Below are 18,307 nucleotides of genomic sequence, written 5' to 3'. Positions count from 1 at the left end.
GTAAGACAGGGCCCCACATTTCCATTGTGCACCGCAAAGCACAGACCACACATTATGTGGCCAGTTCTAGGTGGGGACGCCGACCGGGGTGGGGGTGGGTAGAGGCACAGGAAACAAACCAAAAATCAAATGTTGTTTACAGCATAGTCGGCTTGGGGCTGGCTTTTTGCCTCTTTCTTCTCCTGTGCCAGGTAAGTCTGGCTGCACTTCATGGAGACATGGCCTAACCTTGCGTGACAAGCAAACCCGGCTTCTTAGCGGTGCTTGTGCGGAGCGAGTGTGGACGTGGCTGTCACCATCCTCCACTCAGTGACTGGAGTAGGGCTGGGCACCTCTTACGTGATCAGTAAACCTTGACTGATTATGAAGCTAAGGAAAACGTGACCTAGATCCTCTTGGAATCAGCATTGTGAAATCTCTTCCCTCCCCCCGCCCCACCCCAACACCATCCCCTTCTGTGTGTGTGACCTGGTGGGACGCACACGAATAGGTCTGGACTGGGCATTACGGTGAGCTCCCCCGCGCTGCTGGTTTATGAACCTCTCTGTGAGTGGAAAGACTTGTAGAGACACAGAACAACTGCTTATGGAGTCGAGAGGTGTGATGGATAGTTTGTCTGTTGACGTGACCGGACCGTGAGTTGCCCAGATATTTGGTCAAATGGCGTTCTGTGCCTATGAGGTTGCTTCTGGATGAGCTGAAGGTGTCAATCAACAGGCCAGACCGAGGAAAGCGGATATAGGTGGGTCCCATCCAATTCGTCGAGGGCCTGAACGAAACAGAAAGATTGACGCTCTGCGAATAAGGGGGAACGCCTCCTGCCTGACGACTGAGCTGGGACATCACTTTTTCCTGCTGGCCTCCGCCTGGAACTGCACCATTGGCTCTCCTGGGTCTCCAGTTCACTGACTGCAGATCTTGGGACTTGTCAGCCTTCATAATCATGTGAACCAATTCCTTATAATGAATCTCTTTATTTACATATTATCTGTCTATCTATCTATCTATCTATCTATCTATCTCCTATTGGTTCTGTTTCTCTGAACTTCCATCTCAGGGCTGATGCTTTTTAGCAGTGGCCAGATCACATTGGATCAGTTACTTACATTCTCTGAGCCTTGGTTTCCCCACGATAAAGCCTAGGCGGCGGTACAGATGTGATCATAAGTCACACATACACTATGGGGTTTCTCATGGGGGATGCATCGTTCTCTGGGAGGTGGGGCCACCCTGTGCACTGTGGGAGGGTGAGCAGCCTCCCTGGCTCCTACTCACTGGATGCCAGTAGGGGCCCTTCTTCCAAAAACGTCCCCAGACACTGCCACATGTCCCCTGGGGGCCACGGCCGGCCCTGGTCGAGAATCACTGATGTATGACAAGCGTCCTGTGGTTTTGCTCCAGGATCTAGCCAGATTAACTGTGTTCCAAAGCTGTTCCATTCGTGCGAGGAAAGAGACTAAGTTGTAACACCAGTATTGGCAAGTGGAAAAAAAAAATGGTTCATGACCCAGAGGCTGCTCCTCTCTGTGTTGCATAAACCCTCCTTCTTGTTTCTGTAAGCTGGAGACTTCCAAGCGGCTCTGCTTGGCTCATAAGGCAGAGGTCTGCAGTTTAAGAATCTGTTTTTCCAAAGACACAGGGGACCAGAGTCCTAATCTTGAACCAGAGAATCCAGCCAGGAGGAAGCATCTCGTAGTATGCTGGCTCATGGCAACTGTGTCTTCCTAAAATTATGGTTTGCCTGGGATACATTTTCAGTTGGCTCGTTAGCATTTTGTTGAACAGAACCCACGGGTTGGGAAGGAAAAGAAGTAAAAATGTAGCCCTGGGAGGGGAGACTTGGAGAGGAAGGAAGTGGGTGGTTCCGAGTGTTCTAAGTTTGGGAGAGAAATTGGTCTAACATTTTTTTTAATCTGAATTTTAATAACCCAGGTACAAATGGAGTCCTACAACATGACAGCCATGACCAATTCTAAGAACACCGCTTTGTGCTGAGACGCCGAATGATGCAGAGCAGAATGATGCACTAAAAACGACCAAATACGGACCTCCCGGCTTATCCACACAGCTGACTTTTCCAGAACACCCTGCATGGCTTTCGAGTGGAAGATCAGGAAATGAGACAAATCTCAAAACTGGATGGGGGCGCTCGGTCGGTTAAGTGGGTGACTCTTGGTTTCCGCTCAGGTCATGATCTCGCAGTTTGGTGAGTTTCAGCCCCGCGTCAGGCTCCACGCCGGCCGAGGCCGACCGTGCGGAGCCTGCTTGGGATTCCCTTCCTCTCCCTGTCTTTCTGCCCCTCCCCCACTTGCACTGTCTCGGTCGCTCTTAAAATAAATAAACAAACTTAAAAAAAAAAAAAAAGAACTGGATGCATCTACACATTTGGGAACAGCGCTGCCAGTCTCTCCGTCCACGCTCAGAATCTAAACAGCAGCCTTTCTGATCACGAGTCAAATAAGCGTCTAAAGCTAAAGGCATCAAGCCACAAAATAAAATATCAGGGAATAACCCCACCCTGTCCCCATTCCAGTCCGTGAGCCTGCCTAGGGGTCCCGGGTTGGGGACCTTGGCATTTTTCTCTTCTTTTGCAGTCCCCAAACCAGCAAGACGGGAATTAGCGAGAACTACATGTGATCTCCTCCACAGCCTGTTGGATTTGCATTATTTAAATGTATGGGAAGTGCCCATAATTGAGTAATTATTCTAGCATTTAAAGAATGCCAAACAATGAGACATTTCTTCTTCAGACCCGATCCGGCCCACTTCCGGTTTCCTCCCCGCACAATGTGCAGAATTAGCCAATGTGTCATTTCCTAGAACACTTGATTGTTTATACAAGTAAGCAAGACTCCTTTGGCAGTATTTATTTCTCTCATTTTAGACATGATGATTGTGGCCTTCGTGGTACTCCCTTCTCTAGAAGCTTCTCAAGTGTTGAATGTGTACAGATGCGATTTGGTACCTTTTTTTTTTTGTACCTTCTTTTTTTAAAATAAAGATTATCCTCTGGGAAGAGGCGCGGGGAGCGAAGGCGGAATCCAACTGAAAGAGCAAAACTCTTCCAACTCTGCGTTTGCTTCTCTGGCGTGCAAAGAGTCTGTCGGTTTGACTCCTTCCCAAGCATTTTAAAGAAAATATTCTGCGAGCTATACTTGAGTGCATTTTAGCAGTTTCAGAAAAGGGATTTCCCAGAAGGTCGGAAAGGAGGAGAACAAGTATTTGCCACCTCAATGACCCAGAGCCTAAGTGGATCTTTCCTGAGCTGTTTTTCCATCAGAAATCTCGGTGAGAGGCTAGGTCACTATGATGTTTGCACTTTTGTTGTGAGCAAGGCTGTGGTTTTAATATAGAGGCAATTAGGGGCGCCTGGGTGGCTCGGTCGGTTAAGTGCCCGACTTCGGCTCAGGTCACGATCTCACGGTTCGTGGGTTCGAGCCCTGCGTCGGGCTCGGTGCGGACAGCTCGGAGCCTGGAGCCTGCCTTCGATTCTGTGTCTCCCTCTTTCTGCCTCTCCCCTTACTCGTGCTCTCTCTCTCTCTCAAAATAAATGAACTTAAAAAAAATTCTTATAGAGGCAATAAAGAATGCATGACTGTGCCTTCAGCTCAGACCAAAGCCTTCTTTCACTACAGTGTTCGGTGTGTGCCTGTGTTTTTAGTGCAACATGGAAAACCCGGCCTATAAGGAAGACAGGCCTTATTCTCCCTAACGGTCCACACCCGCACACCACACTTCCCAATTCGTGGCACTGCTGGGGAGTCAGGAGTCCCTTCCTCGGCCACCGACTTCTCTTCCACCCCAGCTCCCTGTACAGGTCTTCGGGGAGGGCCAGAGGCTGGCTAGGGCAAACATTACAAGTCAAAAAGGATGAACGGTGCCATAAACAGGCCCCGGGAACCCCGAGTTCTGGCCTCTCCCCTTAGCTCATTTAGGAAGAAGTGCAGCAGGTCCGCCGACCTTCTCTGAGTCGGAGAGGTGCAGGGGCCACGAGTGGGCATGTGGATAAGGCTTCTCCAGTGAGGGGCTCTGTCTTAACCGGCTGTGTCACCCTTTTTCTGAATTCCCCTCTTGTGACACACACATGAAATTAGGGATACCCGTAGATGTCGTCATGACGGTCAAACGGTTTGTTTGCCAAGTGCTTGGAAGAGAGCAAGCGCCCCAGACTCTCTTAGGTCAGGCTCCGGGAAGGGCGCCTGAGGTGGGGGTTCTCATGTGAGTGATTGATGGGCGGGGGCGCGCTGACTGCAGGGGGTTTGGGAGGTGGGCCGGGGCAGGGGGCAGCCCAGGGGGAGCTCTGGAGTGCGGTGCCCTGGTGTTTGCCCCAGCAGGGCAAGAGGCAGGGCTGTCACATAGCAGACTCAGTCCCCGGGGGGTGGGCACAAGCTCTCAGACGCAAGGGCAATCCTCCGAGAAGGGTGTGTGCCCGGGGCCACGGAGATCTGGGTGGGATGCGGCATCTGCTATGCAAATCGACAAGTACTTGGGGCCAGCGGCTCCACGTGCCAAGGGGACAGGGCCCAGAACTTGGGAACCTGAAGACCTGAGCCTCACTTTCCTCATCTGAGGCGTCTTCCTTTTAGTCTCGCGGGCCTCCCTGCATCCTCAATTTGAGGTTGGCACCTGGGCTTCATTTGTAGACAAGTCACAGTCGTTCACTGCCTGTTTCTTTGTTTCATCCCCAACTTGTGGCGTGGGGCGTGCACAGACTCTGTCTTGCTCTCTGCAGCATCCCAGCACCCAGCACGATGCCTGCACACAGTAGGTCTGCAGCACAGTCCGATTGGGTACTTGGGAGCTCCCATGCTCAGCGAAAGGCCCGTCCACTCTTGCCTCTTAGCTCCGAACTGGATGTAGCCTCCCCCACCCCTACTCTACGGATACATTCTCTTCTTGCCTTTCCTCGGATGAGTCCTTCGATGTGCGGGTGTTCTCTCTCTTTAGACGCTGGCTTCACTCTAACACACCCCAGCCCCATTCGGGGCAGTTTCTAGCGACAGTACCCAGATTCACGAAATTCTGGAAGGACTCCGTGCCCGGGAGGGCGGGGACGCAGCTTCAGCCCTGCCACGTTGGGAGGCAAAGTGACTGCGTGCGCGGTGGGCGGGATGAGAGAGAAAAGGCTGTGTGTGGCAGCCCCCTTGGCAATAACGCATGCCAGCCATAAGGGAAGGTGTCAGGGCAAAAGCGCTTGGGCATCCCCTGGAAAGCGCAAGATCAGAAAGTATTTGCTTTTTTTGTTACTCTCCCTACCCTTCCCTTGGACATTTAATAAGCATCCATGTTTACAAGGACTGGAGCAGTGGAATTTCCGGCACATACGTTTTGGGTGGGGGCGGATACTTGGGGAGCAAGGAAGTTTCCGTGTTGTGGTGGGAAGACTGGAGGAAAGACCTTCCTCAGCGATGTCCCAGTTAGCAGTCTCCACGCCTTCACCGTCGTTAAAAACAACTTTCTCCCTTATGAAAGTAGTATTACCATTTTACAAACAATGTGGAGGGTAAATAATTTTTAAGCAACCATCTCACCGAAGGAATGCAAACTACCTGTGAGCATGTTTCCTCTAGTCTCTTCTCCCATGTGCCCAGATTTGGATCACTGTTTTGACTTTTTACTAGATATTTTTATATCACTCTAAGAGCGTTTTAACCACCCCCCCCCCCCCCCCCACTTTCCTGCATTTCCTGGCATTAAATCTTGTGGCCAGGGAACTGGAGTACTAAGTAGCCGGGGCATTTGGTGCAAGAGACAGCCCCAAAGTTGGACTTCAGTTTCCCCAGCTTGAGATGCGAGTGGAACATAAACTGCCATCGAGGTTTCCAGTTTTAGGAATTGACCTGGCTTCCTCCCCAGCAGTGGCCTACTTGGGTCTCTGCTCAAACTAGCAGATCCTTCAGGCTGGACGATGGAAGAGCTCAAAGCAGGTCAGGAGGCCAGGCCCAGAGTGGGGACTCCGGATCAGTCCTTCTGGGGCTCTCCTGGCAGGGATCCATAATGCGTAAGTGGCCACCTGCCCAGCTCCCTGCTCCCAGGTGTGTCCTCCCAGCTCGACCCAGGACGACTGGCCGCGGCTTCCTCCCCCAGCTCCCCAGCTCCCTCGGCCTCCCCTCCGGGGCATTTCCCGCCCTCGCGGGACCGTCTTGGGCACTCGGGAGACCCAAGGCGCTGTCCTCCCCCACCCCAAGTCGGCAGAGGGGAGGCCCCCAGACTTCCAAGTCCCGGGAGTGGGTAAAGTGAGGTGACCGCCCTCTCCCCCGGGAATTGTGTGGGTCCCAGGAGTCAGCCCCGGGGCGGGCCGCGCCTGCAGCTCGGGTGGGGTGCCGTCCTCCCGGCCCTCTTTCCTCTTCGCGGTGGCCCGGGGGCGGGCGGACGCGGCGGCGCCCATCCTGGCCCCCGCGCGGTTTCCCGGCGGGGCCGGAGGAGGGAGGTGATGGAGTGGGAAGAGGGAGGAGCGCGCGGAGCCCGAGGGGAAGGAGAAGGAGGAGCAGCGGCGGAGGGGAGAAGGCGCCTCCGGCGGGGGAGCCGGAGGAGCGGCAGCGGACGGGGGCGGGGGCTCGGGGGTAGAGGAGCGGGTAGCCGAGGAGCCCCGGGGAGCTCGGAGGCGGAGCAGCGGAGGGAGACTGGGGGACTAGCAGCGGTCGCGGGCGGGGCCGTCGAAGCGGCCGGGGCAGAGGGGGGCGGAGCAGTGGGAGGGGCGGGGCCTACGCAGCCCCGCCCCCTCCCGACCGGGCCGCGCCGAGGAACGAAGATGGCCGGGCGCGCCGCGGGAACCGAGGGGCCGCCGGCAGCAGCGGTGGCGGCGGTGGCGGCGCCGGGGCTGTGACTCTACGCGTGGCGGCGATCCGAGCGATCCGGGCGGGCGGGCGGACGGCGGCGCGCAGGGCCAAGAGGGCAGCGGGCGGGCGCCGGTGCGCGGGCGCCGGGCGGAGGATGCACCGGGTGCGGCGGGCGGCTCCCCGCGGCCGCCCCCGCGCCCCGGGCGCCGGGCCTTAGTGCTGGCTGAGGAGGCGGCGCGCGCGGGGCGGCCGGGCGGCGGCGGCGGCGGCGGGGCCCGTGCCGTCATGCCGTGGCTGAGCGGCGGCCGGCGGCGGCGGCGGGGAGAGCCGCGGGAGGCTCCGCGGGAGCCGCAGCCGCCCGCGCAGCCCGCTCGGGAGCCGCCGCCGCCCGCGCCCCCTGCCGCGGCCCCCGCGCCCTCCGCGCCCTCCGCGCCGCCGCCGCCGCGGGCCCGGGAGAGCGCCGAGCTGCCGCTGCCCGCCGGCTGGGAGGAGGCGCGCGACTACGACGGCCGCGTGTTCTACATCGACCACAACACGCGCCAGACGTCGTGGATCGACCCGCGCGACCGGTAAGGGCGGGGGTGCGGGCCGGGATCCGGGCGCTCCATCCCTTGGGTTCGGGGAGGGGATCGAGGACACCGGGAGGCCTCCGGATCTGGACGAAGATCGCGCGTCCTCGGGGGTCCGGGCGTTGATTCGGGCCCTCCACGCCCCCACCCCGGGGCCTTGGACGAGGATCGAGGCGCCCCCTCTCCCGGCCTCGAGCCCCCGGAGTGCGGAGCCCCGGCCGCCTCCCGGCCCCCGCCGCGGGGCCGACACAGTGACTTGGTTCCCTCACGTCACCCGCTGACCGGCGCCTGGAAGCTGGGCGCCTGGAATTTCCTCTCCCGGGGCTGACGGATGGCCCTCTTTTCCTTTTTCCGCCGCGGCCTCGCCCATCCCTGCCGGGCCTCAGCGGCCCACCGCCCCCGGCCCCGCGGTGGCCAGATGAGCTGTCATCTTGGAGCCGAAACGTGCGCTCCAGCTTCGTGGTGTGGGTTCCTTGTCTGGCGGGCTCAGCGTACTTTCCATCCAGAAACTGGTGCCAGACGGGCCACTTCAGGGATTCCCAGTTCTTTTGCAGTTGGGAGAGCCCGCTCCCAAACTATGATGGTTGCTCTGTAGCGCCTTAAAAATTGAGGTAAAATTCTGATGGAAAGAGCCTTGCCTACTGCAGGCAGAATGGAATATGATTAGACCCAGATGCTTTTGGGGTAAACGAAAAACAAGAGCTGAATTTCAGGTTTCCTTTTTGTGCAAGATGTGAACAGGGCACCAAGTTGTCGTCTTACTCATGTAAATAAATCCCATGGAGGAGAAAAAAAGGATTCTTCTGAAAGCACTACCATATTGCATTTAATTAAGTTCATGTAATGACGCTTTTCCCTAACTTTCTGTTTGATTGCTGGTTTCAATGGCTCGGCGGCTTTTGGAGAGATGCAGTGTGTGTGTGTGTGTGTGTGTGTGTGTGTGTGTGTGTGTGTGGAATTGGGGATTCTGTTGAAACCGAGTATTTCTGGTGGTTACCTGATACCTTGCTGGGTGCCAGAAAGGCAATAGTGCTGGCTCCCCAGTGATTTCAAGACTTAAGAAGGTTCAGTTTGGTGACATTGGTCCTGCTTTCCCCTCACCTGCACAGGAAAGGCAGTGCTGCATGGCACTGGCATTTGAAAATAAACTTTGGAGGAGGGAAGCTGCTGCATTATTGTTTGAAGATCTCTGTGGGTTCAGATAGGGAAAAACAAAGCCAAAGGATCGTGCTTCCCTAACATTTTCCCTGAACACAGCAAACTTCTGGACTCAGAAACTTAGATCAGTCTTAGCACAGTTTTATGGGTTAAAAAGATGCTTGGTTATTTTGAAAATCAGGTGAGATCATATAATAATTTTAACCAAAGGCTAGAGCCACAGCTGTTTGATCAAGCCTTGGATGGTTCTGGAATTGGTAGAACTGCTTGGAGTGTAACGCCCTTTTATGCTGTATGTCTGTTAAAAACCCAAACAACTGGAAAATGAACCAATTAAAAACACCGTTTGGCTTAGAAAAGGCTAAGGCTCATTTTATGAGGGTAATATAAAACAGTTGTGGTTACGTCGGAGTGGGGATTCAAGATGAAAAATATAAATGTGAAACTTTCCATTTTAATGGTATGACCCAGGGCATAGGTGAGCAGACCCAATGGAAGTCAGCTTGTAGAATCTTCCTTTCTGTGTGCTTCATACACATTTCGTATGTTCTTTTTTCCAGAAATCTGCACGAACTGAATGACATTTTCCCCCTTTTCAGACATTGCTTATGTTATAGATTTTTTAGAAGTCCCCGTTTCTAATGCTTAAAAGTGTCGATTGAGTGAACAAAAGTGCATATTTTACATTTTTTGTAAAGTAAAAACATGTGTATACTTTTATGAGACATTGTTTTTATAGTGAGTGAAATTCAGCAGGGGACAGCTTGCACTTCAGCTCCCATAATACCTTGCCCGAAATATGTATGGAATGTTCAGCAAGCCACAAACATTTAAGTGGAGTCTACCGAAGGGTGTAAATGGTGTATGGTGTAATAGCCATTCTTTTTCCTCTTTCAAAACAGAACCCTGCTGATTTTTATGGGTGACTGATTATCCTTTAAGGTTGTAATTGATTTTTATCATATGGAAAAAACGGTTTGTCGGAGCACATTTTCTCCATGTGCGTCTGACAGTTGAAACCCTTTTTGAGTTGTGTTTGAGTCACACAACTGGAAGACGCTGTTCAAGGACTTTCTCCAAACAGCTTCCAAATAGAGAACTGACAGAGTGGCAGATACACAAATAGGTTTTTAAAGAAAACGAGATTTTGAAGGAATACGTGAATGTGGTAGGTTAGGCGAAAATTGTTGCTGACTTAAAACATGATTTCATATATGATTTAGTAAAAGCTATAATAGCGTAAAATATGCTGCTGTAAGCAAAATAACTGAGGACCGAGGGTTGTAAATAATCTCTTCTAGGGTTTTAGAGTAATTCCATTCACTGTTGTGTTTAACAACATTTGATACTGCCACAGCTCGGGGTGTGTTGGTGAATTACTGTAGGTATCGTTTCTTTTTGGAGTCACAACCAAGAGGTTGCAAGCCCAAGGGAACAGTCTTTACAGATGTGGCTACAGATGTATAAAAAATTTCAGTATTTCCAAAATGCAGTTTTTTTAGTTTGATTTTGAATCCCCACCCCCATCCCCCCGCCTCAGGTTTAAAAATCACCATCTCTGCAGATCAGTACTGTGTGTATAATGTTCATAGTTTCCTTTAACAAAGGATTTTATCCTTTAACAAAGGGTTTTACATTAAAAAATATAAAGTGAATTCATCATTTCTATGGCTCGTAGCTCCCGTGGATGAGCCTTGTGTGGTTTACATTAGTTGCACATATGCATCCTACGTATATTAACTCAGAGTTCAATGACTGCTCTACAGAAAGGTATTTGCTGTTGAGGCAGAAAATTTGGGAAGAACGTTTTTGCCTCCTTTGAAAACCTTGAGTGCTTTTGACAGCTGTGTATATGTGTGCTCCCTGTGGGGTTGTGTCGATATCATCCTATAGGCGGACTGAGTGATCGAAACTTCACATTCTGTTTCTTGTAGCTCAGTTGAGATTGTGCAACACTGGAATACCAACTTTGGGCAGCTTAAGAATGGTGGACCAGATCACACTTGAGGTTGAACAGAATGTAAATAACCCCGACGATGGTGGGAGACCCAGATGATATCATGACATAAGCTTTTAGAGACCCATTTGTTCACGAGATGGGATTTGACCTGCTCCAACTGGAGACATTCTGTGGTATATTAAAATTCCTTTGAACAGGCTCTTGCTTTATGGAGAAAACAATCCATGGTTTGGGAATTTGCCAGGTTTGGAGCCCCATATGACAGAGCCAGGTGACATCATGACCCCCTTCTTAGAACTTTTATTCAGTATTAATTAATGGGCGGTTTACTGTATTTACTCCACAGAATCTGTTTCTGGGTTATATAAACTTTCTGATAAATAAGCAATGATTTCTCCATTTTTCATTTTTTTTGAAGAATAGGTACTGTTTGTATGGACATGGGGGAGCATCTTGCTTTTAAGGCCATAAGGGGTGGGCTCCTGGAAGAATCAATAGTCATTTCTTGGTCTATTCTTGGCTTAGTATCTTTCTTTCTTTTTCTTTCTTTCCTTCCTTCCTTCCTTCCTTTTTTTTTTTTTTTTTTTTTTTTTTTTTTAAGAAAAGTGAATGGAAAAGTCATTTCTGAAAATAGATCCCGGATGTTTGGAACTCTCTAAGTTTCCTCTTCTCCCTTTTCACTCTGATTCTGAAAGTGGAAATAATGTTTCACCTTCTGTAGTAGGTTCTGCTTCAGGAGCCCATGGGTCAAGTGATGTGTTAAAAGTCACCCGGCGAGCCTGGTGAGTTTCTTCTAGTCCAGGTCCCTTTGCTACTGCTGGTTGCCTTTCCGATACGTTCGGTAAAATTAAGCAGAGTTAAATGCTACTGAATTCAGTTATTCCCATTTAAATCCAGTAAAATGTAGAAGTATTTACAGAGATTCTTGGGAAGGTGGATGGGGAGACCCGGGTTTTCTGGGGGATGGGAGACAGACATATACAATGAAGACAGTGGTCACCAAGCACCATTGTCAGGTGGTGATGGCTTCTGAGAAAAGGACGGAGGGCTCATTTGAGCCTGCGGGGTCTTCACCTTCTTCCATTGATTTCCTAGGTTGAGGGTTTCTTGCGTGCTCTCTTGGAGCTGGGGAAGAAAAGGAGGCATGTGAGGACAGTGCCGGAGACAGGAAGTGCTGCGTGTTCAGGATAAATGAGGTCAATTTGACTGACCCAGAGTCTTTGTGTAAGGGGGGTGAGCCTTGGGTAACAGCACGCAGAGCTTGGAACCCTCAACTTTGGGCTTGGAAGAGCGAGGACGGTCTTGTGCAGGCTCTCATTTCACACTGGAAGACCACAGCTATGGGGACGTCCTGCCGGCAGATGGGCCGGACGGGAAGTTGAGCTGGGTCTTCTGGCCCGGAACCAGTGCTCTTTCTGGTATGCCACTCAGCTGCCCAAACCCCACCCGCTCTTAAGCATCCTACCTCTGTGTTCATTCGTTCGTTCATTTGATAACTGTTGCACAGCCTCTCTGTCTCGGGTGCTCTTCCAGGGTTTGAGACTCTAGTGGCGAGCACTAGCAGACGGGTCCCTGCCTCCGTGGGGCTTACACACCTCACCGTGCTGTTCCTGTCTCTTGGTTGCTCCCCACTGAGATCCCTCAGGTCTGTGATGATGGTCAACAGAAGTGGAGTGCTGACCGTGTGCCAAGCGCTCTAGGTGTTTGTCTGGATGCTGTCGCTGAAAGCCCACAGTGGCCGCACGGAGTGTGGGTGGGCAGGTGATGAAACAGGACAGGGAGGTTGACTTAGTAACCTCACTGCCCACAGCCAGAGAGGGGCAGCGTCTGTCTGACTCCGGAGTTGAGCCCATGTCTACTACCTGGACGTGACCCTCCCTTGGCCAGGTAACTGTGCCCCTTGCTCTGTGTTATACCCACCAGTTATTTTTATCTTGCATTCATTGTTGTTTGATATTTTGCCCCCTCTCCCTCACCCCGTGGTAGGTAGAATAATGGCTCCCCCAAAGATGTTACAATGACATCTGTAGGTAGGATCAAGTTAAGAATCTCGAGATGAGGTGATTGTTCCCGATTATCCGGGTGGGCCCCATGTAATCATGGACCTTATAAGAGGGAGGCAAGAGGGTTGTTTCCCATTGAGAATGGAAGCATCTGGTCAGCTTGGTGTCTTTGATAATAACGGCGATTGCTGGTGCTTGTAGAATGCTTAGGGGGTACTGTGCTAGTACGCTCGTTACATCCATTTTCTCCCTAGCTCCTCCCAGCAGTTAGGAGTCCTTGTTCCTTTTAGAATAGTGGGGAGTCTCACCTTAGTCATCTGATGCGCTGGCCAAATGTGGGGTGGTGGGTAGGGTGAATTTCCAAGAGAAGAGGCCAGTTGGAAACTCTTGGGAGGTCTTCATGGATGGTGAGGGCCTGATTGAGAGAGATTGGGAGCAGCGGGGCTAGAAAAGGCAGGGATTCTACGAGAGAAACTGTGATGAAAACAAGGGCACAGTATTTAGCTAATACTTGAATCAAGGCAGGTGGAATCGGGAGCTCTTGACAGACATGGTGAGGGCATCTTGAAAGGCTGTTCGTGGAGCTGCGGAATCTCCAGTGTTTTCTATCTGGTGGGCCCTCTTTTTATTTCTTTAAAGGGGCTAAGGAAGTGAGAGAGAAGGAGAAAGGGAGTCGGCTAGGCTGGTCCTTAGGCAGAAAGCCCTGCACTTGGGTGGGTGAGTCATCGAGCCAGGCGGGAGATCTTCTGGTGGGTCTTAAGCACCAGCCTCGGCACCACCAGGAGATCGAGCACTGCCAAGGTGGGCACGGCGTTGCCATGGTGTGGGAAGCTCAGCCAGGACACCGGATAGCCACCGTGGGAGACGGACCCCTTCTGCCCGTGGAGCTCTGTGCCACGGGAAGGTGCCCGTCTCCAGTGCGGGGCAGGCCTCTGAGGGTATGGATCCACTGGATTTGCCCTGAAAATTCTCCCCGCTTAACAAAAATTGAGATAAGATTCACTTACTCTAAAATGTACCATTTCAAAGTACACTGTGTAGGTAGTGGCTTCTAGTATATTCACAAGGTTGTGCCATCATCACCACTAACTCCAGAACGTTTCCTTCACCCCAAAAAGAAACCCTGTACCTGTTACCCAAAGTCACTCTCCACCGCCCCCAGCCCCTGGCAACTGCTAATCTGCTCTCTGTCCCTGTAGATTTGCCTGTTCTGGACATTTCATCTAAGTGGAGTCATATGCTCTGTGGCCTCCCGGGTCTGGCTTATTTTGCTCAGCATGATCTCTTCGAGGTTTATCCGTGTCGCAGCGTGGATCGGTGCTTCCTTCCTTTTCGTTGCCGAGTACGGCCCCACCGGGTGGCTAGGGCACAGCATTAGAGGCTGCCCTGAAGTGCCGTCCTTGTCCAGGTGTCCCTACAGACTATAGGAAGTGGCCGTGGCTTGAATTCCACCCTGTCAACTGCAGCTGTTCTACTCACAGAAAAATGACCCTTCCTATGTTTACAATGTCAGAATGTAAACATGACCTCGTGTATTCCCTGAAAAACACGAGGCTTGGGCTGGCTGTGATCAGCTGTTGTCTGTTCTCATTTGCTCGCTGCTTGCTGTGGCCCCTCCGTAGTGCTGTCCATGGTTGAACCGGCTGGGGGGGTGGGGGGGTCTTCTGAGTCCCGGCGCCCTCTGCACGTGGCGCCTAGGTAGCCCGTGTTTTAGGTTTGAGTTTCTATTCCCTGACACGAGCCTTGAGTAGATTGCTGTTTCCGAAGATGATGTCACAGCTCCACACGGTGTTACGATGTTGGGCTTAGGTAGGTATGTTCAGTTCTGTCACCGCGCTTGGAATTTCAGAATTTTGACAAATGGCTCTTTGTTGTGTGCTGTTTGGGAACTGCTCATTCCGGCTCTTGGGAAAATGTTTTCTGGCCCTTTTCCCCCAGGTCTCCGTTAATCCTGGGAAGTGTCTGTGATCTTGGGACGGACGGGAGAGCTCAGGTGAAGCCCGTGAGGATTTGGACGGTGGGGGGGGGGGGGGGTGGTTTGGCCCAGGACGGCTGGCGGACCTCGCCTGGCAGGTCAGGCCTGGGGCCAGGGTCACGCCCGCCTGGCCAGCCGGGTCCCGATGTGCAAGGTGGGGCCTGGCACTCAGAGCCCAGTGCAGGGGGGAAGGGGGGTCTGGCTGAGGCCGCACACCTTGGTTGCACCCTCGCTCCATTCTCTCTCCCTTGTCCGGAAATGCCCTTCCTGCACGCCGGCCCACTTCTCAGAGAAGAGAAGCGGGTTTAAAGGGGAGGGTGATGCTGTCCCGATGGGCCCTTCTGCAGCCTGCGGGACTTGTTTGTGACGTCTGATGCACTTCACGTGACCGATCAGCTGATGGACGCGGCCGAGCCGCGGGAACCTCGGTAAAAATCCGTTGTTTGGCATCACGGCAACTGTGGCCCCTCACTTGGCGCCGTGCTCCCGTGCACAGCTGTGCGTGGAACCGACTGTGGCTGCCCTTTCACGCGTCGAGGCCCACGGGGACCTGGGGTGTTCCTTCTGTTCCACGGGGAAGCCACTGAAGCGTTTCTGCCACCCGAGAACGAAACCGTGCATGAACATGCAGAGTGCGTGCAAATCCCCGCCTGCCCCTTCCCAGAGGGAGCTCCCATAACAGCTTGCTGTGTGTCCTTTGGTCCCTTCTTGACACTCTGCCGAAACACATGTGCATGAACCTGGACCTCTGTCTGGGGATTTTACAGAAACGGGATCATGCTATCGACTTGCCCCCGTGGCTTGACACTGTTGCTTAATGATAAGTCCCGGTGCTCTTGCCACTGTTGGAATATTACGGATCTACCACCATTGTTTTCCATGTCGTTGTATTGAGGTACGTTTCATAACAGAATTACTCATTTTAAAGTGAGCCACTCCGTGGCATTCAGTTCGGTCACCGTGTCGTGCGGCCGCCCCCGCTGTCCAGTTCCAAAACCTTTCCTTCACCCCGGAAGGAAACCCTGTCCCCACTAAGCAGCCACTGCCCGTTCCCTCCCCCACCCCCCGTGGGCCCTGGCAGCCCCAGGCTGCTTTCGGGCCCTCTGGCTTTGCCAGTTCTGGACATTGCCTCCAAATGGAATCATATGATCTACAGGTGTCCCATCCCCTGGGCAGGGGACTTGGGTTCCATTACCTCCCCAAGGGCTCTTACGGTTGGCCCCATCCCTGGGGGCCATTTCCCCATTAACCACCCGCCAGCCCGAGGAAGGGTGAGGGGGAAGGGCCATCAGTGATATTAAGGTGGTGGTGGTGGTGGTGGTTCTAAACAAAATGGAGAAGCATAAATAAGTGAAAGGGTTTATTTCAGTTCCATAAAATGGATGAATGAATGAATGAATGAATGAATGGAATCGTACGCTATGTGGCCTTTTGTGTTGGGCTTCTTTCATCTAGCCTAATGTTTTTGAGGCTCATCCCCATTGTAGGGGTCTGGTTTTATGCTTCTGCTTCTGGTTTAATACGAGGATACGCCCTCACGTGATCCTAACTGAGGGCAGCTGCATGAACTTGCCCGCGGGAGCTGCCAGCACATTCTAAGAAAAGTCAATTGACAATCAAAGAAAAGAGATTTTTGCTTTTCGTTTGTTCCTTAATTTAGCCTTTAATTTGTTACTTTGAGAAAGAGAGAAATGTAAAATCTTTCACATTTCTCTTCAACGTGAGGGACAGGGAGCCAAAAAAACTAATATGTACAGTAAGACTTTTCAATAACCTAGATGCAAAAAGAAAAATCATAAAAACCCCAAACAAACAAACAAACAAAAACCCCGCTCTAGATGCTACGTCTGTGCCGGGGGCCATGGAGAGTAACAAATGAACATCACCTAGCCGCTTTCCTCGGGGAGATGGAAACACCGCTGGGGAAAACAGAAGAACCCACGTGGAATAATAAGCCGGTGCCGGGGTGGTTCGCGGTGGGCTGTCAGGACCGCGGCAGCCCTGGAGCCGGACGACGCGGGCGCCCCAGGTCAGCTCCTGCCACCAGCGCCGTGCTGCCGTGCAAATCCCTGAACTTCCTTGTGCCCAGAGTTTCTTACCTGTACAAGGAGAAGGGCAATACTTGTCGTTAGATGGACCAGCGTGTAAGTGTAGGTTCTTTCCCAGATGCAGTGGCCGGCCCCAGGAAGTCTTAGGAGAGGGGGCGGCCCAGCATCTGTTCCTGGGCAGCCTGTGGGATAAGAATGGGTTTTCCATTTGCAAATGGTTGAATAAAAAGAAGAGTAGTATTTTGTGAAATTTATGTGACATTCGGATTTCAGCGTCCACGAATAAAGTTTCATTGGAGCTTAGCCGCACACTCCGTGGCTGCTTTCGAGCTACAACTAACTACGAGGACAGAGTTGAGTGGCTGGGCAGAGACCGTGTGGGCCGCAAAGCCGAAAACGTTACTGTCTGGCTCTTTACAGAAAAAGTGTGCTGATCCCTGATCTTAGAAGACAGGATTGGGGCGCCTGGGTGGCTCAGTCAGTTAAGCAACTGACTTCTGGCTCAGGTCATGTTCTCACGGTTCGTGAGTTTGAGCCCCGCGTCGGGCTCCGTGCTGACAGCTCAGAGCCTGGAGCCTGTTTCGGATTCTGTGTCTCCCTCTCTCTCTCTGCCCCTCTCCCACTCGGTCTGTCTGTTTCTCTAAAAAATAAATAAAAACATTAAAAAACAATTTTAAAAAAAGGAGTAATTAAGGTCAGGGGACCTGTGGTCAGGGGACCATTGGTCAGGGGACCTGTGGGGGGTGGCACAGGATAAGACCTGAAAACCCCAGTGGGAAGTCTTACCAGAGGAAAGGGGCATGGAATCATAAAAGCCAGTGGGGACCTTAATTTAGTCAAGGAACCCCACCATAGAAACTTCTTCGGAAAAGGATGTCGTAGGGGTGCCTGGGTGGCTCAGTCTGTTAAGCATCCGACTTTGGCTCTGGTCACGATCTCACCATTTGTGAGTTCGAGCCCCGCATCAGGCTCTGTGCTGACAGCTCGGAGCCTGGAGCCTGCTTCGGATCCTGTGTCTCCCTCTCTCTCTGCCCCTCCCCCGCTCACACTCTGTTTCTCTCTCTCTCAAAAATAAATAAACATTAAAAAAACGAAAAGGACGTCGTATCTGTCATATGACAACCGGTAGAGTTAGATTAGATCATTTAAATAGGATGCGAATTAAGACTGTATAAGAAGGCAGGAAAATAACCACATTTAAAAAGATTTTCATTAAAGATACATTTTTAATTCTGGGGATCTGCTGCACAGCACTGTTATTATAGTGAACGGTACTGTGTCATACGCTCGAATCGCTAAGAGAGTAGATCTTAAATGGTGTCACCACAAAGAGGAAATGGTAATCGGGTAACGTGATGGAGGTGTTAGCGCACGCTATGGTGATAATCATATTGCCATATACAAGCCTATCGAATCATCATATTGTACACCTTAAACTTACACTATGTTATATGTCAATTACATCTCAGTAGAGCTGGGAGAAACACAGTTGAAAAAAGCTAAGGTTTGAAGGTGCAAAAAAACCTTAGTTCCTGGGAGAATTTTGAGTAAAGGACTCATTCTTTTGTGCTCCTGGGTAAGTGGACCCGCCCCCCTGTACTTTATGAACTGAAGTGGGTTTTAAAGGCCCGTTAAGAGAATTGTGTGTGTGCACATATGTTGCTTGCTAAGAACACGCAGATGGAAAGAAGAAACCCAGCTGTTCTCTGCCCCTTCACACCCCCCTTCACAGACCTGGAGGGGCAGAAAAGACCCCCTGGGGCCAGTGTTACAGGGAGGGCCCTTCATTAGCCTGTTCCTCTTCAGAGCAAACCG

At 52.0% G+C, this 18,307-nt stretch overlaps 1 protein-coding gene across 2 annotated transcripts in view; it reads left to right on the top strand.

Moving 5' to 3' along the window:
* Window positions 1–6,674: 6,674 nt before the first annotated feature.
* WWC3 (WWC family member 3) overlaps window positions 6,675–18,307 on the top strand; it is a 118,388-nt gene continuing 106,755 nt past the window's right edge. Inside the window, exon 1 of one of the 2 annotated variants that reach the window (XM_081793144.1) lies at window positions 6,675–7,348. In XM_081793144.1, the coding sequence (XP_081649270.1) occupies window positions 7,065–7,348 (284 nt within the window). In that variant the 5' untranslated portion in view covers window positions 6,675–7,064. The remainder of the gene's footprint in view (window positions 7,349–18,307) is intronic. The other variant, XM_081793145.1, reaches the window with a different exon arrangement.

Source organism: Panthera onca, chromosome X (genome assembly GCF_046562875.1).
Source record: "Panthera onca isolate mPanOnc1 chromosome X, mPanOnc1 haplotype 2, whole genome shotgun sequence".
Classification (NCBI taxonomy): domain Eukaryota; kingdom Metazoa; phylum Chordata; class Mammalia; order Carnivora; family Felidae; genus Panthera; species Panthera onca.
This window is presented reverse-complemented; position numbering and strand designations above follow the sequence as displayed.